Consider the following 25756-nt stretch of genomic DNA (forward strand, 5'->3'; position numbering starts at 1 on the left):
GGTTGTGAACATTATTTATATGTATATACTGTATACATACTGTATATATATATATATATATATATATATACAGTATAACTTTTTGTATAACTTTTTACAGTATAACTTTTTGTGCATGGAAAACAAAACAAAAATAACGACTTTATTCAACAATTTCTTCTCTTCCCTGTCAGTCTCCTACGCTGTTTACGTCAGACACAGTGCAGCGCTTCCAGGTTCTACATCAGAATGCCGACTCAGTATTGGTCGACACTGTTCACGTGAGCAACATGACGCATGTGTGTGATGCTGACGCAGGAGCCGGCCAATAATGAGTTGCCGTTCTGACGTAGAACCCGGAAGCGCTGCATCATCTATACAACGTAAACAGCGTAGGAGAATGACAGGGAAGAGAAGAAATTATTGAATGAAGTTGTTATTTTTGTTTTGTTTTTTTGCGCACAGAAAGTATTTTCATCTCTTCATAACATTAAGGTTGAACCACTGTAGTCACATGAAATATTTTAATGACGTATTTACTACCTTTGTGGACCTTGAATGTGGTAATTACTTTGCTTTCTATAGGGGATCAGAAACCTCTTGGATTTCATCAAAAATATCTTAATTTGTGTTCCGAAAATAAACGACGGTCTTATGGGTTTGGAATGACAGAAATTTTATTTTTGGGTGAACAAACCCTTTAAAGGTCTCATTACTAAGAATGGATACATACATCATGTTCCCATTGCTTTGACTCAAGAAATCCATTTTATTAGAAGACTGAGAGTTCAGGTAAATATACCTTTTCCTCTTTGATTTTCTTTTCATTTGGTTTCTAGAGCCGCTGGGGAATGACACTGATTGTTATTTGCATGAGCCCCCAAATCATTCCTCCCTGCTTATTTCTACCCGTTTCATTTTCAAATCCAATGAAGGCCCACAAGGCAGAAGCTATCTGTCAGCTGAGATGTGAAACAAACACCTGCAGATAGCTTGAGCTGCCAGCACTCTCTCTTATCTTTAGGCAAAGAAAATGGAGCATGAGCAGGAGAGAGAGAGTCACCGAGAAATGAGACAGAGAAATGTGAGAATTATCTGGCTCAGTGCGCTTCTCTTTAAAGCTGAGGGATGTTAACAATGTTCACAATCCTCTTCTCAAACTCTACAACAATGTCTTGATGATCAAAAGTTTAAACAACTTACATTAGGATAAAAATAATTAACTGATGTTAAACATACTGCAAGAAAAATGAGAAAGGTAATCATAGAATTTCACACTCAAATGCCATGACAAATCAATATCTACTTTGATGTGACACCTGCACGTAACAAAGCTCCAAGTAAGATCATTATGCTTACAATTTACACATCTATTGTGCATTTCAGTGACAACTGTAGCTATTTTATACATATAACAAAGCATTGCCAGCCTTAAACACCTCCAATTAACTTTAGCTTTTTCCATTTTGAGGAAGAGGTTTGAAAATCCTGATGGTTGGCTGATTTTACAGTGCATTTAGTTGTAGATTACAATCCATCCAAAAATAAGACTTTTAGCTACACTACATTCTCAGCATCAGATTCTGTTTCAAGAGTAGGCATGTTCACCTTGCAATGTTTTCAATATCATTCCCAATTACTTAATCATCAATAACCTTAAGAGCAGAGAAGAAAAGTTTATTTACGTTGATAGTTGTTGTCATAATAATTCACGTTTAAGGGTTTAAACATGCTTTGGGAAAACAGATGCATTTTCAGCTGAAAGATTTGTTTCAAGAGGGGCCAGTTGCTTTTTACAAAGGAAGAGTTTTATATCTAGAAGACGAAAAAAAAAACAAAAAAAAATCTAGCTGTGAGATTGAGTTGGTTTGTTTTCAGTTTGATTGACAGTAATACACCCCTCATGTCTGGCACTACCCTGAAATATCTATCACTGAATCATGCCAATTTATGCAACAGATCATTAAAAACACAATATTAACCTTATAAGACTATGTAGGCTACACAGATTTTAATTAAAACACTTTGAGAAAGATTATTTATTAACGTGAGCAAATGAAACAAATGGAATGAAACTAAAAAGGAGCCAAACTACACAATGGCCTGAAAATTAAAGAGGTACTTCACCTAAAAATGAAAATTGTGTCATCATTTACTCGCTTTTACGTTATTCCAAACTTGGGGTGCATTTCCTGTACAACAACGTAACTCACTGTTTAACTACATCGTTGGAAAACTCAACTAGCTAGTCATAACTGCTTCCTGAAACTGTAGTAACTTTGTCGCACATCCGTTATTCAAAACATATTGGATCAACAATATAGATGTCATAATAACTTTTTTGATTAATTGATTGGTTTGAGATCGAATTATTGTCAGATTATTGCTGTAAATAATTAACATGGCATTTGATGAATACTTTGCTATTTTTTGCATTCTGTTGTTTTGCTTTATTTTTTATACATTTGATTCTATTACAACAAATTACTGGAAAACATGTGTTGTGAAACTTAGACAAGGCATAGTCTTAAAGGGATAGTTCACCCAAAAATGAAAATTTGATGTTTATCTGCTTACCCCCAGGGCATCCAAGATGTAGGTGACTTTGTTTCTTCAGTAGAACACAAATGATGATTCATGTCAATGGGAACTCCATCTATAAGAGTCAAAAAAAACATGCACAGACAAATCCAAATTAAACCCTGCGGCTCGTGACGACACACTGATGTCCTAAGACACGAAACTATCAGTTTGTGCGAGAAACCGAACAGTATTTATATCATTTTTTACCTCTAATACACCACTATGTCCAACTGCCTTGAGCATCCAGTTGGTGAGGTCTGAAAACGCGCTCTGATGACGGAAGTGATCTCTCGCATGTATATGTCAATGAATGCGAGACATCACTTCCGTCATCAAAGCGCGTGGTGTATTAGAGGTAAAAAATGATATAAATACTGTTTGGTTTCTCGCACAAACCGTTTGTTTTGTGTCTTAGGACATCAATGTGTCTTCATGAGCCGCAGGGTTTAATTTGGATTTGTCTGTGCATGTTTTTTTGACTCTTATAGATGGAGTTCCCATTGCCATGCATTATACGACTGACAGACCACAACGGTTGGAGTTAAAAATCATCATTTGTGTTCTACTGAAGAAACAAAGTCACCTACATCTTGGATGCCCTGGGGGTAAACAGATAAACATCAAATTTTCATTTTTGGGTGAACTATCCCTTTAAGACAGTAAAACGCATTGAATGGCCCGTGCCTCATTCACCCAAAAAATAAATAAATTGCCTAAACTGATTATGGTTTACTCTATACACCACAAAAGTCATATAATTTTATGGTATGGTCCATTGCTGTGTGGAAAGAATGTGTCATGAAGATGAAGGTAAATTACAGAATTTTTATTTGTATATTAATTGATTCCATAAAGGCTACCCAGTACCCACTATCTTCAGTCACCTGAGTTGATATGTCATATGATTTGCTGACATCCGTTTACTACGGCATCACTTAACTGGATAATTTCCATTGCGTATAGCTCACGTGGCAGAAAAGCATTTCAGCTGCAATATCAACAAACTTCGTATTTTATAAAAAATTGATGAAGCACACATGAGTATCATATCATGTGCTTACTGCACAGTTCAAATGCAACTGGCCCAAAAACTCAAAAGGGGTTCAAATAACCAGTGCAGTTTGCAACTTTTGTAATTTATTCATGGTTTGATTGATTTTGAAATTGCTTGGATCAGGTTTCTGACCTGATGCTGTGTCTGGGTGATACCTAGCAGTGCAATCTGCATATTAAAACTCAAAGCATTCTGTCTGTATTCAGTGTTTATGTGTGTCCAAGAGTCATTCTCACTATGAAAATACAGTTGTCCCAAAAATTATTTGGACATCTAAGTCACACTTGAAAATGTCTGAATGTCTCTGCATTAGATGACAAAATATCAGACAAGTGGCATCTTCAAACAAATGCTGCCAAGCCATTTTTGCAATTACTTTTAACCAGCTGGTGTCGCAGTGGTTTCTAATGGATGTATGAAGTCAGTTCCCATCACATTCACATGAATTCCAGCAGTGAAAACCACATTAATTATGAATATGATCCACTAACATTTTGAAATTGTCCAAATACTTCTTGTTTTTATTTTGAAAAATACATCTATTGTTCTATCATTTAAAACTTTACAAACTTGTTTTTGTGAAATGTTCTGTTTAAAAAGCTTGCTTGTGCTAACTTTATTTAAAGTACACCACTTGGTTTGTTATCTATGACCCTGTTTACACCTGGTATTAAAAGTATTCTCGTCACTTCATAACATTAAGTTGAACCACTGTAGTCACATTGACTATTTTAACGATGTCTTTACTACTTTTCTGGACCTTGAATGACAGTAATTACATTGCTTTCTATGGGGGATAAAAAAAACCTCTTGGATTTAATAAAAATATCTTAATTTGTGTTCCAAAGATGAACGAAGGTCTTACGGGTTTGGAATGACAACAGGATGACTAATTAATGACAGAAATTTCATTTTTGGGTGAACTAACCCTTTAAGAGCTGTTTTCGTCAATCAAATCACAAGTGGACAATGATAAATACAGGTATAAATGGGGTCTAAAAAGTTTTGAGCTCGTCCACGTTCGACCGCTTCAAGAAGTAGTCAAAAACACATTCAACAAGATTACTTTTGTAGTGTAGATGCTCATGTGGTCGAATGTGTTCGAACAATCACAAAAGACCACCTACTCTCTGCCTATTTTCCTCCTTCTGACCTAATGCATTGACATTATGGGAAACATGCTAGCCAGACTTGATTTATACTTGCTTGGCTGAAGACCTAAGTTTGGTTTGAAGATGAAAAAATACACCAAGTACAATGTTCTCTCATCATTCCTGATTTCTAACACGCACTCACAGCAATCGGCCCGGTCTCCTTTCGCATTCATCTGTAAATTGTGTGAGCACATTTCATTCATTAAATCGAAATATCTGAAAAAACCCATATATTTACCCACCCATAGACCCTCCCATCAAAGAAATCAGGACAGAAGTGGTAGAAAGGAGACAGATTAAAACACCAGGTGTAAACTGGTATGTGTCTCCCTCGTCTTGTGATCCAGTTGACCAAAACCCATCTTAATACCAAGTGTAAAAAGGGCCTAAGTGTCCGAATACTTGTAACAAGATATGGTTATATATCAGTAACTGTAAATTGTTCTGAGTCCAAATGATTTTAAAACCTCTTATATTAGAATATGTTTTGTGAATTCTTGTCTCAAAACTAATATTCAAGAATCATAATATTGTCATCAGGTCATGCAGGTGTTTTAAATCTTATAAATAAATACAGTTTATTAATTTCAATATTTAATGGCCAATACAATTTTGATATTTAATCATTTGTTTTGTGTTTCATTATTGTTTTAGCGTTTTGACTCATTAATGGTATTACCATTGTGACACCAATATAACAGGTCAACACGTGTTCAGTGAACACTAGTATAATTTATTTTCTTATGGAAATGTTTATAGGATTTTGTAGCCAAACCTTAAAGTTACCAACATACCAACAGAAAGTGACTTAAACCAATTCCGAGAAATATTCACTGGAATAAAAAACACTCATTTCAAGTGTAGGTGAACAACTAATCTACCAGGCAATAAACATAAGCAAAGCTATTGCACAGTATATCCAATGTAATGTATTTGCTCAAACTAAAAACTTGTCTTACATAAACATGAAGTTGAACTTTATGAGTTACAAAATCTAATTCATCGTTCCGTCTATGTTGATGTATAACTGCTACAGTTAAAAGTTTTTCAAGACAAACTTTGATGTTGGCTTGAGAAAGCCTGACTAGAAAGTTTGAAGTAGTTTTAAATGCTTGAGTTTGCAGTATTATTAAAGTTTGAAGGTTTAATATCTAACAGACAGACAGACAGACAGACAGATAGATAGATAGATAGATAGATAGATAGATAGATAGATAGATCAGAAAATTTGGTAATTAGATGATAGATTAAATAGGCTTGGCTCATTTGAACAATTGTCAATATAAGTATACATGTATGTATGTATTTTTTCCAAGTTTTGATAGTCATTTTTTAGAAAACTAAGTCGGATCACTCTCTGACACGAGCTCTAGGAGGAGTCATGGAGTCAGAAATTTTAGTCTCTTAATTAATAATAATAGGCCTAATAATAATAATAATAATAATAATAATAATAAAGTTTAAATCAAAGAATATTAGCTTATGTTGGCTTTCTCGAGCCAACATAATTTTGTCTTACCTAAACTCTGGCGCTGTGTTATTCTTCAAGCCATAGAAACCTGCGGAGAGAGTTAAAAGCCAGTGCGGCACAAAACTGCCGTGCTTGCACTCTAGATAGGGCGCAGACCACTTGACATGACTTCTGTCCAGAAAATATCCGCCCTGGGCTGCTGGAAAGCCTCGACTTTTGGTCAACCGCTGTGGTCTCTTTCGGTCCCGAAACTCGTTGTACCAGTCGGACTCAGACGTCCTGTTTTTAAGGCGATGGCGCGCGGTGGTGGACAAATCTTGAAGCACTATGCGCTCCTCGCCTCTGGTCGCCTGAAGAAACACCTGCGGACCAGGCGCCTCGGGAGACTCCGTGTGAAATGTGACCACTGCTCGGTGGATTCTAGGATTCCCTTCTAACATACTCGTCACCAGCGCGTGGTACCACTGGATATCCCTCTTCAGATGCTGCTCCCTGGAGGTGTTGGACTGCAGGAGCATGTTTAGGAAGTTGGTGGCGTGCGCCATGGTGTCGAGGACGCCGTGGAGGGAGGAGTGCGAGGCGGCGTGAACTCCACCGCGGAGACTGCTCAGCTCATACCGCCGTGAACAGCTGACATGCTCCAGGGTGGATGAGTCCCCCGTGTGCAGGAAAGCGGTGACCACCCGCGGCAGATCCTCCTCGAGCTTATGCGCCACCGCCGTTCGCTCGGTGCTGGAGATAGTCGGCTGCTGGTGCATCGTCTCCCCGGTGCTGTAAATTGGATATTTAGCCTTGATTTCAGGATCTTTGTCGTTCTCAGACCATTCCACGTAGCCATAATTTGATCCCTTCGCAATTCCCATTAGCAGAAGAAGGCAGAGCAGGAATGCATCCATACCTCGACGCCAACAAGGACCGTAAACATTCTCCATTGATATTCACTTCATAAGTGCGCCCATTCCTCAGCTTAACGTAAACAGACGCGCATTCTCAAAAGTTACTCAACTCTAATGCTTTAATCAGACAAATACACACACCGACCAGTCCACCCACATCTGTAGATCAACTGGCATTCTGTGGATCTAACGCGTCAAGCCTCATGCGTGTAGATTTAAGAACCGACTGTGGCAAATATCCACAGCATCGTTTCTGCCGTGGGTTACTGTAGCGTTCACTACTCCCATCAGTAACGAATGCTCGCTCGGAGCTGGCGGGGGGCTGATTGTTTCCAAAAGCCTGTTTCCCTCGTTACTGTTTTGGAGACTTGTGAATGGCCATCGCTCCTGCCAATCCTGTGCACTTGGGTGGAGTGAAGAGAGACGAGGCATGTAAGTACGGGATGTTCTCATGGGCATATTAAGCATCCCTTGACCATTATTGTCCCTCGTAATTCTATTGATATTAAAGATGAATTATTTTAATATATTACATTATTATAAGGTTACCATGTAACCAAAATTGACATTTTTTTATGGAATATTGCAGTATTTATTATAAATGATTTATCCATGCACATCATTATTTTATTTTTTTTAATTCATATGCCCTCATAATTTTTAATTAAAACAACTTCCTCTCCCTCTTGCAGCGACTTCACTTTTCTTCTCTAATGACGTGTTTACTGGCTCGAGGGCGGGACAACCTGTCACTCACATGACATCACAACAATAGCAAACCACAACTATCCTATCAATTCTTGATGGACAAAATCAAGGCCTACATTTTTTTCTTGTTCAAGAAAGCCCTTTCACTCGAATAAATGTCACAAACTGAAAAGGCTACCGCAACTTCCATTTTATGCCGACTTTAAACCTTTTTTGAACCTGCTCTGTAAAAATGTTTGTTATTTTAATGTAAATATTATACAGTAAAAAAAATGTTTACGTTACCTGTCAATTTACAATAAAAATTATAATGCATTTTAAAAGACAAGTGGTGTTATTTTTCTGTAAAAATTGTGAGTGAATTAGCCTATAATCCATGCAGAAAATGTCTAAATTTCAGAAAATTATCCTGTAAGTTTTCTTTTAATTAGACAGGGTACAATTAGATGCTTATTCTATAAACATAATAAAGGTAAATAATAAAGTTTCTTTATTGGCATCAATAGTTCCATGAAGAACCTTTAACATCCATGGAACCTTTCCATTGCACAAAAGAGTGTATCCTTATATTGTGGGACATCAAAATATACCCACAAGGATAGTAAAACCTGAAATCACCTATTGCCAGGACCAGTAAAGGGTCCCCATGAGGAAAACGGCTTATTAGGAACACTAGATAATGTCTTCATGAAAAATTCATCAGTTGCCTCAGAATAAAGGCAATAGAAAGTCATATATAATTATACCTACAATATTGTGTATCTTTTTTTATGACATCCAGATATTAGACTCATTTCACCAATGCTAAGAAATAAAAGGCAGTATAACATAACAAATGGCACTGTAATGTTTTGTACAGCGTAAACAAACATAAATAGCCATTTCTTGTGTGGAAAAGTTAGTACACCCCTACATTTATCACTACATGAAGTGCCTAAGATTTGAATTAAATGAAAACATGAGTAAAGAGGAAGGTTACACTTATAGGCCTATTGTAAACCTCAGGAAATTAGTATGATTTCATCATAAGCATTGATGTACATGGTAACATCATGCCAAGATTATAACACACTGGTACCAGAGCTTCTCTCAAGATGGTTGTTAAGGCGTATGGCAAGAGATTTATAGCAATTTTAAGCTATTTAAGACCCACCTGTACATATTTGGTCTACATTGAATGTCAGGGAGGAAAAAGGCTCTCAAAAAAGAATGTCAAGGCAAAATTAAAGGGGTTGTTGATTATGTTTTCACTTTTTTGTAACTTTAGTTAGTGTGTAAAGTTGCTGTTTGAGCATAAACAACATCTGCAAAGTTACGACGCTCAAAGTTCAATGCAAAGAGAGATATTTTCTTTTAAAGAGTTCTCTGTTTAAGGACTACAACAAACAGCTGGTAGGGACTACAACAAGCTTCTTCCCAGGTTAGTGACATCACTAACCCTAAAATTTACATAAACCCTGCCCCCGAGAACACGCAACAGAGGGGCCATGTTGGGCTGCTTTAGAGAAGAGGAAGAGTTGTTGTAGTAGAATGTTGTTGCCATGCCGTCATTTTACGCCGGACTGCTTCACAAACGAGGGTCAATTCAACACTGGATTTGCACAAAAGATTAACATGACGGCACATTCTAGTCAATGAGTTGAATCAACTCCACAGCAGCTACATAAATTTATCCACTAACCATTCAGAAATGTCCAGATGCATTATAAGTTGTAACTTCTTCCTGAGTCTCTCAATCACTGTCTGACTCCGCTTTGAACAATATAAAGCTGAACACCATTACTGACAATCGTCATTTTGGCTGCGTGAGATTCTCCAGCTTTGTTGTTGTTGAGCAACCGAAGCGTGAGCTGTTAAAGCTCCACCCTCTTCTGGAAAGCGCGTTTTTACTCACACCCAAATAGGGGCAAACTTGACAAGCTATAATAAATGATCTGTGGGGTGTTTTGAGCTGAAACTTCAAAGACACATTCATTCTGGGGACACCGGAGACTTATATGACATATTGTAAAAGGAGCATTATAGGTCCTCTTTAAAGTTTGCCATCCAATGTCTTCAGGAAGATCGACTTCTGGAGTAATGTGGCCACAAAATGCTCATCATGGCTTATAGCTCATTTTCTAAAAAGAAATTAACCCCCACCCAGCAATAGAGACCTTAATTCATTACGGAAAGTAAAAAGCACCATCCGCAATCAGCACAGCTGGCTATAATTGACAGGATGTAGTATACACAGTGTAAGGTTTTAAAGTGGACTGCTGCATTCATCGCACCTCGTTGGCTGTTTTCCACTCATGACACTGACGCACCCCACTGGTGATGTGGGATGTTGCACAGCTTTAATGGGACAACTGAGCAGTGAAGTTGACGACAGTCAACGACTTAAGATAAATATAAACAATAAATAATTAACAACTTCAGATAAATATTTAATGAACAAGGGCTAGGGATTGCACGTATCCCAGACTTTCTCACTTGCACCCACATACAAGCTCCGCCATCGGTGACACCCATTCTGTGCGCTACCGATGACGACATCAAGAGTGTCGTCATCAACAATACCGATGTGGACGCGAAAAGAGTTCAATTCATTCGTGAGTTGTAGATCAACAAGCTGAAGGAATCCAACATGGCTGGATGGGAACGCAAACAAACAGACACGGATAAAGGAATTGTGGTTTGTACGCTTGTAAATAAACTAAAGCATTGCAAAAGAAATTCAGATACTCATCTTGCCTTTTTAGTGTAAAACCAACCGAATCTGGCGGATTTCACTTCATTGGAAACTTTGTGACCATACTGTAAAAGTAGCTGACACCGTGCTGAAACTTTGTTACAAAAAAATAAATAAATAAAAGCTTGTGCCTCAGCTCAACTGTGTTTTATAGATCCCAGATAACTGGCCTGGGTACCCGCTGGATCTTTTCACTTTTCCCGAGCATTACTCTGAGGATCTGGACTGTGTCTACATCCCACATGGAGTTATCATGGACAGGTACTGCAAATGTAATTAAGGCGCCATTTAGCCACTTACCGATGACGTCCACCATGCAGATCAGACTTTTTGTTTTTCAAATTATTTTTTAGACTGTTGGAACCTACTGCATATGAACAAATGAATATATTAATATAAGCTGACTTGATATTTTAATATAACTTAATATTACATTTTTAAATCATTTCAGCAATGCAACTTTTTTGAGATTTGAAATGCCTTTAGTTGCAGTATTTAGAACTACAGTGATTTAATAATGCTTCTATATTTAAGGTTGTACTAGTGCTGTCAAATCGATTAATCGCATCTAGCATAAGTTTGTATGTATGTATGATATATATATATATATATATATATATATATATATATATATATATATAAAGATGTTAATCTCACAACTATTATTAATACCTTAGTACGTCCATTAAGAAACACTGATTTCAGTATAAACTAGTGCTGTCAGTTATACAACTTTTATGTTAGATGCAATTAATCGATTTGACAGCACTAGTTTATATTGAAATCAGTGTTTCTTAATGGACTTACTAAGGTATTAATAATAGTTGTGAGATTAACATTTTTATTTTTATGCTAACAAATGTATGCTAAAATTGTGTGGGAAATGGATATGAACGATGCAATTAATTGCTGTCCATTCCTTTTGTGAGGTTAATGATAATTAATTTGCATGTGATTCATTTTGTAATTACACTACAATTATCATTAACTTTGGATAAGCAATTATATTACAGGCTTGTTAGCTTGTCATTTTTAGAGTTTTACTAGTGAAATTAAAAATTTTTTTTTACATCCTTTAAAGGAATTTGTGCAGGATTCCTATCAGAATTTGATACCTATCTTAAAGGATCATACTTTTATAAAATAAGAAGTATGTAAGATCCTACAGTAGCAAGATATTTTTTCAGGATTTTTAAATTTGTATTTGAGTCCTCTTATGTTCTATTGGAATAATGTCTTTGTACTGGAAATCTCACCAAAAATTATATAAGTTATAGTTTGTAAGTCAGCAATCAGGGGATTTATTGATAATCTTAATAGTCATGTTGGGAACTATGTGTTCTTTAAAAAAAAAAAAAAAAAGGATGTTTTATTGCTTAGGTATAGTTGTAATGTGTGATGATACATTTCCAATTGGGTACCTTAAGGATCATTTGACCAGGAATATTTGCCTGTGAATCATGTAGACATTGCTTTAGTTTTTTTCTGAGAATTCAATATGAAAAACAAACATTTTTGGATCAAAATGGACAGTTAGAATTTGTTGTGCTGTCATGGGTTTTTCCAGGACAGAGAGACTGGCAAGAAATATCATGGAAGATCTTGGCGATCATGACATTGTGGTGCTGTGTGTGCTGAAGGGAGGTTATCAGTTCTGTGCTGACCTGGTGGACTGCATCAAAGTCCTGTGCCGAAACTCCAACAAGACCCTTCCCATGAGGGTGGACTTCATACGCCTCAAGAGCTACCTGGTGAGCACACTTGGAGCAGACTTAGTGTTCTTGATTCTGTTTTTCCATTTTCTACTGAATTTGAGTACTGAGCAAATTTAAAGTGATTTTCCTAAACGTTTTACATGCTAAAACAGGCTTGAAACTGCTTGGGTCATATGATGAATCACAAGTTACTTTTCGCACACTTTTTATTTACTTTTACAAATGTCACTTTGTTTCTGATTATCTCAGTGTGGTGTCACAGTGCTAATGAATCATGGACTTCATGCATGAAAATTGCCAGACATAAAATGAAAACCGAACCAACCAATCCTGATTACTATAAAGTCAACATGAAATAAGAATTTACAGATAACTCTAGCATTCAAAAGTTTGAGGTTGGTAAGATTTTTTTTTTTTTTTTTTAAAGTTATTAATTTTAATGAAAAGTCTTTTATGCTCATCAAAGCTGTGTTTCTTAGCAGAAGTAAAGTACTGTAAGAACAGTGAAATTGTGTAATATTATTACAAGTTAAAATAACTATTTTCTGCTTTAATATATTTTAAAATGTGATGGCAAAGCTGCCATTACTACAGTCTTCAGTGTCACGTGAAAACAGTTTTTCCTTGATTAATGGAAAGTAAAAAAAAAAAAAAAACTGCATTTATTTGAAATAGAAATATTTTGTAACATTATAAATGTCTTTACCATCACTTTTGATCAATTGAATTTGTCCTTGCTGAATAAAAGTTTGTATTATTTTCAGGGGAAAAAAAGTAATATCCCAAACCTTTGAAAAGTAGTGAATATTTTCTTAATACACTTTCCTGGTCTTATTCTTATTGTACATGTTGTTTATACATTAATAGAGAACTAATACGATAGCTGCAGGTCACTCAAGTATCTGCAAAAGCCTAGAGTAAAATTGTCATATAATTATATTTGTAAAATAATATATACAACATGATAGATGGGAGATTAAAAAGGACAATTCAATAAGGGGGAATATCTGGTGCATTATTTTTTTTCACTGTCAGTGGTGTTTTTCCTCTCAAGCTCTGCTTCATTTCTGACTAATAAAATGTGATTGTTGTTGATGAATATTGACTGCATTGTATGTATTTAGTCAACAGAGGGCGTCATGACTTTATAGTATTTGTCATGCTTCGTATTGTTTTCCAGTTGATTTCCCATATCATCTTTGAAGGCATTTTTCTCAGCATTGCTGACATTTTTTTTAACTAAAGCCTATGGTTGTTCAATCCAGGTGGATCTAGGAGAACTTTTGTTTATTGTTTGCTAAATCACTTTGTCTTAAAAGCATCCACTTATTCATTAAATAATAATAGTTATGACACTAGCTTGATCTAATGTCTAGGTTTGACTTAAAGTAGATATTAAGTCTTTCCATGATACATTGGTCCCAGTAAATATGTACAAAATGTGATTTTTGTCCTTCGTATGTTCATTTTGTTTTGTTTTAGTTTTCATTATATAAAACAAGAAATATAACACTAATAATAATATTTAACTTGTGCTTATCTTGATTTCCAACCAGAATGACCAGTCAACTCCAGATCTTCACATAGAAGGAGCAGAGAACCTGTCTGGGCTAAGTGGAAAGGTAAAACTATGTAAAAAAATACAATTTTGTATATATATCTCAATAAATTAGAATGTCGTGGAAAAGTTTATTTATTTCAGTAATTCAACTCAAATTGTGAAACTCGTGTATTAAATAAATTCAGTGCACACAGACTGAAGTACTGTAAGCCTTTGGTTCTTTTAATTGTGATGATTTTGGCTCACATTTAACAAAAACCCACCAATTTACCCATCTCAATAAATTAGAATACTCCATAAGAGCAATAAAAAAAAGGATATTTTAAACAGAAATGTCAGGCTTCTATAAAGTATGTTCATTTCTATGCACTCAATACTTGGTTGGGCCTCCTTTTGCATGAATTACTGCATCAATGTGGCGCGGCATGGAGGCGATCGGCCTGTGGCACTGCTCAGGTGTAATGGAAGCCCAGGTTGCTTTGATAGCGGCCTTCAGGTCATCTGCATTGTTGGGTCTGGTGTTTCTCATCTTCCTCTTGACAATACCCCATAGATTCTCTTTGGGGTTCAGGTCAGGTGAGTTTGCTGGCCAATCAAGCACAGTAACACCATGGTCATTGAACCAGCTTTTGGTACCTTTGGCAGTGTGGGCAGGTGCCAAATCCTGCTGGGAAATGAAATCAGCATCTCCATAAAGCTTGTCAGCAGAAGGAAGCATGAAGTGCTCTAAAATTTCCTGGTAGATGGCTGTGTTGACTGTGGACCTCAGAAAACACAGTGGACCAACACCAGCAGATGACATGGCCCAAATCATCACTGACTGTGGAAACTTCACACTGGACTTCAAGCAACATGGTTTCTGTGCCTCTCCACTCTTCCTCCAGACTCTGGGACCTTGATTTCCAAATGAAATGCAAAATGTACTTTCATCTGAAAAGAGGACTTTGGACCACTGAGCAATAGTCCAGTTCTTTTTCTCCTTAGCCCAGGTAAGACGCTTCTGACGTTGTCTTTGGTTCAGAAGTGGCTTGGTACATGGAATGTGACAGTTGTAGCCCATTTCCTGAAGACGTCTGTGTGCGGTGGCTCTTGATGCACTGACTCCAGCTTCAGTCCACTCCTTTTGAAGCTCTCCTAAGTTCTTAAATCGGCTTCACCTGACAATCTTCTCAAGCCTGCGGTCATTCCTTTCACTCGTACACCTTTTCCTACCACACTTTTTCCTTCCAGTCAACTTTCCATGAATATGCTTTGGCACAGCACTCTGCGAACAGCCAGTTCTTTCAGCAATGACCCTCTGTGGCTTACCCTCATTGTAGAGGGTCTTGATGATCGTCTTCTGGACAACTGTCAAGTCAGCAGACTTCCCCATGACTGCTGTTGGGATTAACTGACCTAAACCCAGTATTTATACCCCGAGAATGGTAATTTAATAGAACTTGAAATTAAATATTCTAATAATTTGAGATACTGATTTTTTGATTTTGATGAGCAGCAAGCTGTAATCATCAAAATGAAAACAAAGTCTGGAAATATTTTACTTTATGTCTAATTAGTTTAGAATATATTTAAGGTTTATTTTTTAAATTAAATTGCAGGAAAAAAAATAACTTTTCCATGATATTCTAATTTATTGAGATGCACCTATGTGTATGTGTGTGTGTATATATATATATATATATATATATATATAGAAACAAGTTCTATTTTTGGCAAACGTAAAGGCCCTTTCACACCAAAAGTGAAATGAATATGCCTCAGGCTGAAAGAAATGCAAATTCATGCCTAGTGGGCGCAGCTTAAACAAACCTTTCAGCTGTGCTGCCAGTCTGGATCGCAGAAGAATAGGAAGCAGGAGAACAATTTCAACACTCATTGGGTGCTTCTCAAATGGAATGCTGCATCCTAGTAAGGCTGCATATCTCTGCTGCCACATCATCAAGTCTCAATTAGAAGGATCTTTGGAAGGCAGCCTTCGTTTTGCTTCCTTCATTCAGCTCATTCTGAAGGATGCATCAAGTGTATCCTTTGCATCCTTCAATCACCCACAATCCTTTGCACACATTCCGATTAAATCCACAAAAAAGAACTGACAAAAAACGAGTCTGCACTGAGCCTGTCTGAGTTCATTATGAAATGTATGTTTATATAAAAATAATGTTTTTGGAGATGAAGGCATAAATGCTATCTTTTATTTTGGTGTAAATTAATCACTTGATACTAAAATTCCAAAAATTTAAGCCAATGAGAGACCACAGACAGTTGTCATTCAATGTATTGCATTAATAAAAAGCCAGTTATTATGGTCTAGGAAGGACACAGTCTCACAATGATGCAGTCTTTTGTTTGAGATGCACCTTTAAGCAATAATAAAAAAAGAAACTAAAATGTTTAAAATTATTTTTGCTTATTAGTATGTTTGAACTGATCATCAAAGGTCAGCAGCAAAGACAGTGGTTAATAATAATATTTAATTATTGAAGTTTTGTGTAATATTCTGGGTGAGATCTGGAAAAACAATAACCATCATGTTTACATGGTGCACACAACGCCTCTGCACTCAATATGGGGACAGGAGAGCTTCAGTAAATGCAGCTGTTTTCTCTATTCTTTTTCTTTTTCTATTATCATGTCATTATCTAATTTTTCCTTCATTAAAATTTAAAACTTTCTTAATAATGATACCATTTTCTCTGGGTAATTGCACTAATTTTATTTAATGGTGCCTATATTTTTTATTATTAACTGTAATTATAATTAAGCATAAGTTCGACTGTTCATTTAATTACTTTTTTTTTCTTTCAGTTCCTGGTAACTGATTCTGCTATAACTCTGCATGTGTGTGTGCTCTTGTGATAAACATGACTGAGAGGTTACAGTTTGTCAAAGGTTTATGATGTCTAATTCTTCAGTAAGAGGATTGATCTGCTCAGTTGCTCACGTAATTGGATTTCCCAGTAGAGCTCGGGATTGTGATACAGTGCGTGAGCCTGTGATACAGACAGAGATCTTTAGTAAAATAACTTTTTGTCTTTTTATTTACTCCTGAATATGTAACACTCTGTTTTTGGACTTGGAAATATGCATGCTCGGAAATAAAGTCCATAAAGCAGTGTACTTTGTTTGGTGGTCTGCATAGTAATAAACAATTTTTATACAAACGTTCATTGCTGTTGATCACGTACTGTTAAAAATAGCTCAAGGGTAAATCCCATGAAAACAGGTCACATTTTACCCCAAATGAAATTAGATTCAAAATGATTACGTACATTCCCACAAATCTCATTAGTACAATGTATCCAGATGGTTTACTTCCAAGTTTTATTTTGTAATTCCTATTATTTTTAGTGGTGATTCTCATTACTGTAGTACATTATGACCTTTTCCCCACCCTTTTAGTAACCTAAACAGTCTTAGTATTGTGTTAACTCTGATGCTGTTCTGTTTTTGTTTTTCTTTTAACTATGCGAGTTGTTGAATGCTGTTGAAATGAGCATTCAGTGTATTCAGTCACTCTTCTCCTTTCTGTTTCTTTACATGTACTGAAGAACGTCCTGATTGTGGAGGTACGTCTGCTGTGAGATGAGCTCTGTCTGTCTGGATAAACTCACTCCCTCAATCACTTTAATATCCTTTCAAATAAATAGAGGCCTTTCAAATGCTTTATAGCAAATTCCTCTGCTTTCTGCCCTGTTCTCTCAATATGGTTGAACATTTCAGAGGTCAGTCAAGCATGTAGCATTTTGTGCCTCTTATTTATCCAAGCAAAAAAACTGCATTCATTCCATTTGACTTAAAAGCCAGACGATTGTTTTGTTTTTAGTCTTAATTGCCATTTTTGCTAACTTTCCGCATTCAATAATGTCATATGCGCCTTACATTTAGTTTTGATTTGATGTTAAATAATAAATACACTCAACATTTTCTTTGTTTACTGATATAGCTACAAACATATGTGAATAACATTTCTGTAAAAACATCTTATACTGTTAAAAGGGACCTACATTAAATCTAAATTAAATTAGATTTGCATGTGTAATAATTCTCTAATATAATGCAGGGTCAGTATGATTGTTTTTAAAGAACAAAATTAATACTTTTATTCAGCAAGGATGCATTAAATTGATCAAAAATGACAGTAGACTTTTAGAATGTTGCAAAAGATTTATATGTCAAATAAATGCTGTTCTTTTGAACTTTCAATTCATCAACAATTCCTGAAAAAATGTAGTAGTTTCCACAAAAAATTAAGCAGCAACAATAATAGCATTAATGATACATTGTTTTTAACAATGATAACAATAAGAAATGTTTCTTCTACATTATAAAATATATTGAGAAGGAAAACAGTTATTTTAAATTGTAATAAGATTTTAACAATCTTACTGTTTTAACTGTATTTTTGATCAAATAAATGCAGCCTTGGTGAGCATGAACATCTTCTTTCATAAACATTAAAACATTTTTAACGATATAATATAGCAGGTGGTAGGACAAAATACTACATCTACCTTTGGTAATTATATTAATGAATTATGATTGTTTTTGTGTGTGTGTGTGTGTGACTTATCTTATAGATTATATGGACTACAGTAATGTTTGATTAAACATTTTACAGTACAATGAACTCAAGTATTCTAGTGTTTATTTTGTGCCTCTGAGATGTGATGATTTCATTGCAATGCTAAGACTTCTCAAGTTCTGTCAAGTGTACTTAAGCTAATAGTGTGTGACAGCCATCTGTATTTGCCTTCATCTCAGTGTCTTTCTTCCCACAGGCCATTGTGGACACTGGGAAGACCATGAAGACTCTGCTGGATCATGTTGAAGCCTTCAGGCCCAAAATGATAAAAGTAGCTGGGTGAGTCCACAGACTAATAGATTAGTACAGGCCTGAGCTATGCTTTTGTATAGTCACTTTATTTACCCAGTCAGTACAGTAGGACTGTGTGTGTATATGCTGATATGTTTATATTCTTGGTGAAGACTTGCACATATTGAGTGTTTTTTGGGTGGGTTTGTTTTTTATCTGTCACAGGCTGCTGGTGAAAAGGGTTCCCAGTGGGACAGGCTATCTGCCAGACTGTAAGTGATGATTACATACTCTGCATATTCTAACTAGTGGCTAATATAAATTTGTGTGTATAATGATGTACTTGTACTTTTAACCCTATAAAGCCTTCTGTATCATATTTGTTGTACAAATAAATTTCAAAGGCCTCTAAATTTCTCAAAATTGGCTGAAGATCCTGTTTTACACAATCTGCTACATGCATCCTGTCGTCTGATTGACATACTTTTTAGCAAGTAAAAGGCCTTTTAGTATAATTGTAAAAATGTCCACCTTTGGGTTGTGGTTTGCTGTGAATCTTTACTGAAATTCATATAGTAAACATAATATTAACTGTTACATTATAGTATATAGTATAATACATAACAGTAACTAATATTTCAAGATGAAGATCAGAATTTCGTTTTACTTTTTGGTCATATAAATGTCAGCAACTGCACCAAATTTCATATTTTGGCTCAGTTTGGGCCCGTGAATAAAACTGAGGTGTTGTTTTCCTCCTCGATTATGACCTTCATATTTTCCTAGTATCATACAGTGTGAGCCATTAAAGCCTGATGTTTCAAATATGATACTCAACAAAAACACACATGCTTTTTTTAGATTTTTTTTTTATATATATATTTTGTCTAAAGTTTCAATAAGTTGTTACATTTATTTATTATTTCATATGTCAGGCTTTAGAGGGTTAAAACCTCTGCTGACCGACTGTTGTTGTTTTGTTTTGTTTTCCACAAAAAAATTAGTTTTAAAAACAAAATATCATAGATTAACATAGTATATACTAACTATATTATATAATACTATAATATATATTGTAGTATATATATTAATATATCATAGTATAGATTAACATTTTCTTTTCTTTCATATGTTCTATTTGTCCCAGATGTTGGATTTGAGATCTCCAATCGTTTTGTGGTTGGCTATGCCTTGGATTACAATGAATACTTCAGAGATCTCAATGTAAGAGCCCCTTTATCAATATTTGCCAACATTTAAAATGTTACATTGACTGAAATTGGCATGTTGATATGCACTGTAAAAAATTATTTTCCTGATTTGTTATCACAACATTTTTTCTTTTGTCAAATCAACTTAGATCATTTATGTAGTTCAGATAACATAATATTTAGATTTTCCGTTGATTAAGCCAATCGCCTTCACTGTATTAACTAAAATTTTTAATTTCAATGAACTCAAAATTTTAAGGCAAGCAGGGTTTTTTATTTTATTTTTTTTAAGTTAAACCGACAGTTCTTTTTTACAGTGTGTTAATTCAGTGGATAAAAGTGTTCTTAAATATTGTTTGTCACTTCTGGCAAAGAGCTTTTTAAATCTTATTGTAAGAATCTCCCCAGACAAAGGACTCGCTCCATATGTCTACATATTCCAAAGTCTAGAAGTGACAACTGGTGTGAGATCAGCATATCGAGCGCTCACTTGCTGCATAGAAATGTGCAGAACTTCTCTTTGAAGCATAAATGAGTTCGTTTGCTTGAACTGCAGTGACGTACTACTGAACCAAGCCTGTAATGTCTACCCAAAGCGTGAAATGACAGACAGCATTAGCACTGTGAGAATTAGGAAGAAAAGTCTCTCTGCAGCTGCACAGTTGTCCATTTGTCTCCATTTGGAGGGCTGGTTGCTAGGGGTAAGTGAGCTGTTGTGAAAAATGACACCCACTTCAGAGAATGCCCTGGGCTGTTCAACTCAATTATCCAGCAATCTAGTATCTATCTCTCACATGCATACATCATACACAGCAGCGCCGTTCTAAAATCTTGTGAGCTGCCTAGTGCCTACATAGACAGCATAGACAGCAAGTCTCGTATGCTCTCACAGACTGCATTTATTTGATCAAAAATACAGTACTTATTAACCAAACTTATTAAAAAATAAAAAATGACTACATTTTCTATTTGAATATATTTAATTTTTTAATCTTTACTCCAGTCTTCAGTGTCACATGATCCTTCAGAAATCATTCTAATATGCTGATTTGGTGTTCAAGAAACATTTTTGATTATTATCAGTGTTAAAACAGTTGTGCTGCTTAATATTTTTTTTAACATTTTAGTATTTTTGCAGGATTCTATGAAGAATAGAAAGTTCAAAAGAACAGCATTTATTTAAAATGGAAATCATTTATAACAATGCAAAAGTCTTTACTGTTATTTTTGATCAATTACTGATGCTTCCTTGCTGAATAAAAGTATTAACTTCTTTAAAAAAAAAAAAAAAAAAAGAAAAAATCTTACTGAGCCCAAACCTTTTCAAAGGCAGTGTAATTAAACCAGAAAATGTAAAATTCAATTCAATTTTGTTTTTATTTTAATCAAATAAAACACTTACTAAAAAAGATGGAATATTTTATTTGTTTAACTGCTTGTGATTTAACCATTAACTGACATCAAAGGACAAGTGAATGTGTGATAAATTATTGAAATATTATCTTAGGGGGTACTTCAAGTAAATATTTTACATCAAAGTGGTTCAGCTGGCAAATAATTTTGGGAATCCCTGTACTACTATTATATTAATACCCAAAAGTATTGATAGAGTTCAGTGTAATTAAAATTGTAGACTGTCTTACATGTGTATTTTTATGGTTATTGAAGTATTGCATCATTAGCTTGGCAACATGCTAACACCAAACTAAAGACTTTAGATACAGGTGCTGGTCATATAATTAGAATATCATCAAAAAGTTGATTTATTTCACTAATTCCATTCAAAAAGTGAAACTTGTATATTATATTCATTCATTACACACAGACTGATATATTTCAAATGTTTATTTCTTTTAATTTTGATGATTATAACTGACAACTAAGGAAAATCCCAAATTCAGTATCTCAGAAAATTAGAATATTACTTAAGACCAATACAAAGAAAGGATTTTTAGAAATCTTGGCCAACTGAAAAGTATGAACATGAAAAGTATGAGCATATACAGCACTCAATACTTAGTTGGGGCTCCTTTTGCCTGAATTACTGCAGCAATGCGGCGTGGCATGGAGTCGATCAGTCTGTGGCACTGCTCAGGTGTTATAAGAGCCCAGGTTGCTCTGATAGTGGCCTTCAGCTCTTCTGCATTGTTGGGTCTGGCATATTGCATCTTCCTCTTCACAATACCCCATAGATTTTCTATGGGGTTAAGGTCAGGCGAGTTTGCTGGCCAATTAAGAACAGGGATACCATGGTCCTTAAACCAGGTACTGGTAGCTTTGGCACTGTGTGCAGGTGCCAAGTCCTGTTGGAAAATGAAATCTGCATCTCCATAAAGTTGGTCAGCAGCAGGAAGCATGAAGTGCTCTAAAACTTCCTGTTATACGGCTGCGTTGACCTTGGATCTCAGAAAACACAGTGGACCAACACCAGCAGATGACATGGCACCCCAAACCATCACTGACTGTGGAAACTTTACACTGGACCTCAAGCAATGTGGATTGTGTGCCTCTCCTCTCTTCCTCTAGATTCTGGGACCCTGATTTCCAAAGGAAATGCAAAATTTACTTTCATCAGAGAACATAACTTTAGACCACTCAGCAGCAGTCCAGTCCTTTTTGTCTTTAGCCCAGGTGAGACGCTTCTGACGCTGTCTGTTGTTCAAGAGTGGCTTGACAAAGGGAATGCGACAGCTGAAACCCATGTCTTGCATACGTCTGTGCGTAGTGGTTCTCGAAGCACTGACTCCAGCTGCAGTCCACTCTTTGTGAATCTCCCCCACATTTTTGAATGGTTTTGTTTCACAATCCTCTCCAGGGTGCGGTTATCCCTATTGCTTGTACACTTTTTTTCTACCACATCTTTTCCTTCCCTTCGCCTCTCTATTAATGTGCTTGGACACAGAGCTCTGTGAACAGCCAGCCTCTTTTGCAATGACCTTTTGCGTCTTGCCCTCCTTGTGCAAGGTGTCAATGGTCGTCTTTTGGACAACTGTCAAGTCAGCAGTCTTCCCCATGATTGTGTAGCCTACAGAACTAGACTGAGAGACCATTTAAAGGCCTTTGCAGGTGTTTTGAGTTAATTAGCTGATTAGAGTGTGGCACCAGGTGTCTTCAATATTGAACCTTTTCACAATATTCTAATTTTTTGAGATACTGAATTTGGGATTTTCATTAGTTGTCAGTTATAATCATCAAAATTAAAAGAAATAAACATTTGAAATATATCAGTGTGTGTAATGAATGAATATAATATACAAGTTTCACTTTTTGAATGGAATTAGTGAAATAAATCAACTTTTTGATGATATTCTAATTATATGACCAGCACCTGTATACAGTGACTGTGCACTCATATTACTATGAATAGGAGAAAGTACAACATGCAGTATGGCAGAATAAGTCCTGTCTTCTATATAAAAGAGCCAATCGCCAATTGGTGAAGTTTTGTGTCACTGCTGCTGGCTTTAGAAGCTCCATTTGCGCTTATGACTGCACATGCGCATTAGCTGCTCCTGCCTGGAAAAAAATGCAGTGTTTTGTCATGATTTGAGTTTAGAAACAAAATTTGAGACAGTTGTTCTCAGATTTCATTGGTGATTTGAAATATGAAATTTAATCGTAAGCTTGGTGAACAGCTTTGGAGAATTTGATGCTTCCCCATTCAAAGAGATATAAGAGCTGTACTTGAAACAGCTGCCCGAGAGTCACTTCAAAGATAGTCACCGAGTGAAATGGCTCGCCTTAAAGGGACTTTGACCAAACTCAGTTGGAATCAACTGTGAGTCAAGCATCTTCATGTGAAGAGTGCTTTTTGCGTGACACAGACTTGCTATCTGTGAAGAGTGCCATAAATCAGTCATTTTTGAAGATAGTTTCAGTAAGTAGTGATATTTTGACATTTGGAGACCTGCTTTGCCTGATTACCAAGACTGCTTGCCCAGTAAACAGTGTTAGCTCTGTTTCGAAATCTGCTGACAGCCTTGTTAATTTATAATGAACATTTTAGCTATCTTTGTGTACATTATTGCACTTGTGATGTGTGTACTTTGCAGGTGGTCCCCTTAAATGGCTTACTATGATCTTTTTCTCCCCCCTCACAGCACATCTGTGTGATCAGTGACAGAGGGAAACAGAAATACAAGATCTGAAGATGATGATCTCACTCTTCATTCAGTATCTGAATGCTGACTCAGGGGGATGGAAGGTGTCCATGGATCTCACACGGTCCACAAACAATCCTCCTCCTTGCCTTCGATATGGACCGGTTTAATTGGCGAAGTTAGAAATGGAGTACTGGGTTACAACTTACTGAATACCGCACAACATACCCTATGCATACATAAAAACTTGCTTACTGTGCACAGTATACATACTACTGTATGTGCTGCAGAAATTGCATACTAACATACTACTCTTAGTATTCTGTATGTTTGTATGGTATTTAGTCAGTAAAGGGATAGTTGAACAAAAGTCTTATGGGTTTGGAATGACATGTAACATGTTTTTCCATTACTTTAACCAATAATTTAATCAATTTCAACATTAAGTTATACAAGATTTAATTAGGAAAGATTTTAAAAAATGAGTTGAAATGATTTGTACATCCATTTTGATTATACATCAACTTTTTCACAGTGTAAATGATGACAATTTTAATTTTTGGGTGGACTTATCCCTTTAATACCAAGAGGCGCTTCCGTGTGTCTCATTTTTACTCCTTCATAATAGGGCGTCATTACAATGCAAATAAGAATTGTGTTCCATTCAATAATGAGAAGTTGTTTACTTATACTGTGAATTAAATATACTTTTCACAATACATTTATTCATCAGCTATTTTCTTTCAATAAGCTATAATGTGAACTACAGCTTAAGAAATGCTGGCCAACTTTTGTGGAATTTATTTGTTTATATTCAAGTTTACATTAATGTGAATTTACATTTTGTATGTGAAAATACATTTTATAACCTCTTCATTTAACAAGATTAAAATTATGCATTTGTATTTATGTATGTCATTTTTTGCATTCTGTGTCAGATAATACAGATGAAAGCATGCCTTTTAGGTTATGGGTCATTTGCTGTGGTATTGTTATGGACAGCACAGTCATACTTTAGTAAGACAACTCAAACATGCCGCACACCTGTACACACACAATTGAGTGAAGTGGAACAGAGTTTGCCTGGGTGTGTGTTATGTAACAACGTCTGTTGTTCATTGTTTCCTGTGCCCAGCCTCTTTTGCTTGTCTGACTGCTGCTCGTGTTCAGTGCAGGTGAATTATGTGGCGCGTTTCTGTCAGATACAATGTCCTGTGAAAGCACCCTAAAGTCATGCGCAACAGGTATGACAGTAGTATCATACTCGTATTTGTCTCTACAGCCTTTAGAAGACTTTGATGTCGGCTTGACAAAGCATTTCCTGAAAAGGCCTTGAAGTTTAAGCTTACAGACATTATTTCATTTAAATACTTTAATATATATACAGTGGCAGCATCTGAAATCACATACTTCCCTACTATAGTAAAAACTGAAAAGAGTAGTGTGCAAAAGTCAAACCAGTCAAAGGGGCTGTGCCAAGTTTACTGGACATAGCTGGAATTGCAGTCAGACATTTTAATAAAAGTCTCTTGGATTTCTTTCATCAGAAAAAAAAATAGGCATAGGCCATATTTAAACCTCAAAACAGGCTGAAGGACTGTGCTGAGTTTGGTAAATGTAGCTTAAAAAATTGTTACAGTAAAAAAAAGAGAGTTGTTTTGAGAAAATGTTTATACAATAGCAGCTTTGTGATTTTGTCAAGCCAGCATCACAAATTATTTCGATATGTGAAACAGGCCAGTTGAACATAAAATTGGTGACCAAAATTACAGAAACA

The 25756-nt window shown here is 35.7% G+C and overlaps 2 protein-coding genes across 4 annotated transcripts in view; one reads left to right on the forward strand and one right to left on the reverse strand.

Annotated features, from left to right (window-relative positions):
- The window catches only part of gpr158b (G protein-coupled receptor 158b), a 60281-nt gene extending 52767 nt beyond the window's left edge, over positions 1 to 7514 (reverse strand). The window contains exon 1 of one of the 3 annotated variants that reach the window (XM_051869506.1): positions 6290 to 7502. In XM_051869506.1, the coding sequence (XP_051725466.1) occupies positions 6290 to 7173 (884 nt within the window). In that variant the 5' untranslated portion in view covers positions 7174 to 7502. Of the gene's footprint in view, positions 1 to 6289 lie in introns of all 3 variants that reach the window. The other 2 variants (XM_051869517.1, XM_051869525.1) reach the window with 2 other exon arrangements.
- Positions 7515 to 10219: 2705 nt separating this feature from the next.
- On the forward strand, positions 10220 to 24888 carry prtfdc1b (phosphoribosyl transferase domain containing 1b). The gene is made up of 9 exons (XM_051869536.1): positions 10220 to 10522; positions 10734 to 10840; positions 12147 to 12330; positions 13851 to 13916; positions 17404 to 17421; positions 18634 to 18716; positions 18894 to 18940; positions 19816 to 19892; positions 23980 to 24888. Exons 1-9 carry the CDS (start codon positions 10475 to 10477, stop codon positions 24025 to 24027), a joined length of 678 nt encoding a protein of 225 aa, XP_051725496.1. The 5' UTR covers positions 10220 to 10474; the 3' UTR covers positions 24028 to 24888.
- The last annotated feature ends 868 nt before the right edge of the window (positions 24889 to 25756 follow it).

The sequence above is a fragment of the Ctenopharyngodon idella genome, chromosome 2 (assembly GCF_019924925.1).
Source record: "Ctenopharyngodon idella isolate HZGC_01 chromosome 2, HZGC01, whole genome shotgun sequence".
Taxonomy (NCBI): Eukaryota; Metazoa; Chordata; class Actinopteri; order Cypriniformes; family Xenocyprididae; genus Ctenopharyngodon; species Ctenopharyngodon idella.

Excerpts from the sequence above, each read along its gene's own strand:
- prtfdc1b (XM_051869536.1), top strand. The coding sequence starts at position 10,475 with ATGGCTGGATGGGAACGCAAACAAACAGACACGGATAAAGGAATTGTG. Across the intron at positions 10,841-12,146 it reads CATGGAGTTATCATGGACAG|GACAGAGAGACTGGCAAGAA; the intron begins GTACTGCAAATG and ends GGGTTTTTCCAG. Across the intron at positions 18,717-18,893 it reads AAAATGATAAAAGTAGCTGG|GCTGCTGGTGAAAAGGGTTC; the intron begins GTGAGTCCACAG and ends TATCTGTCACAG.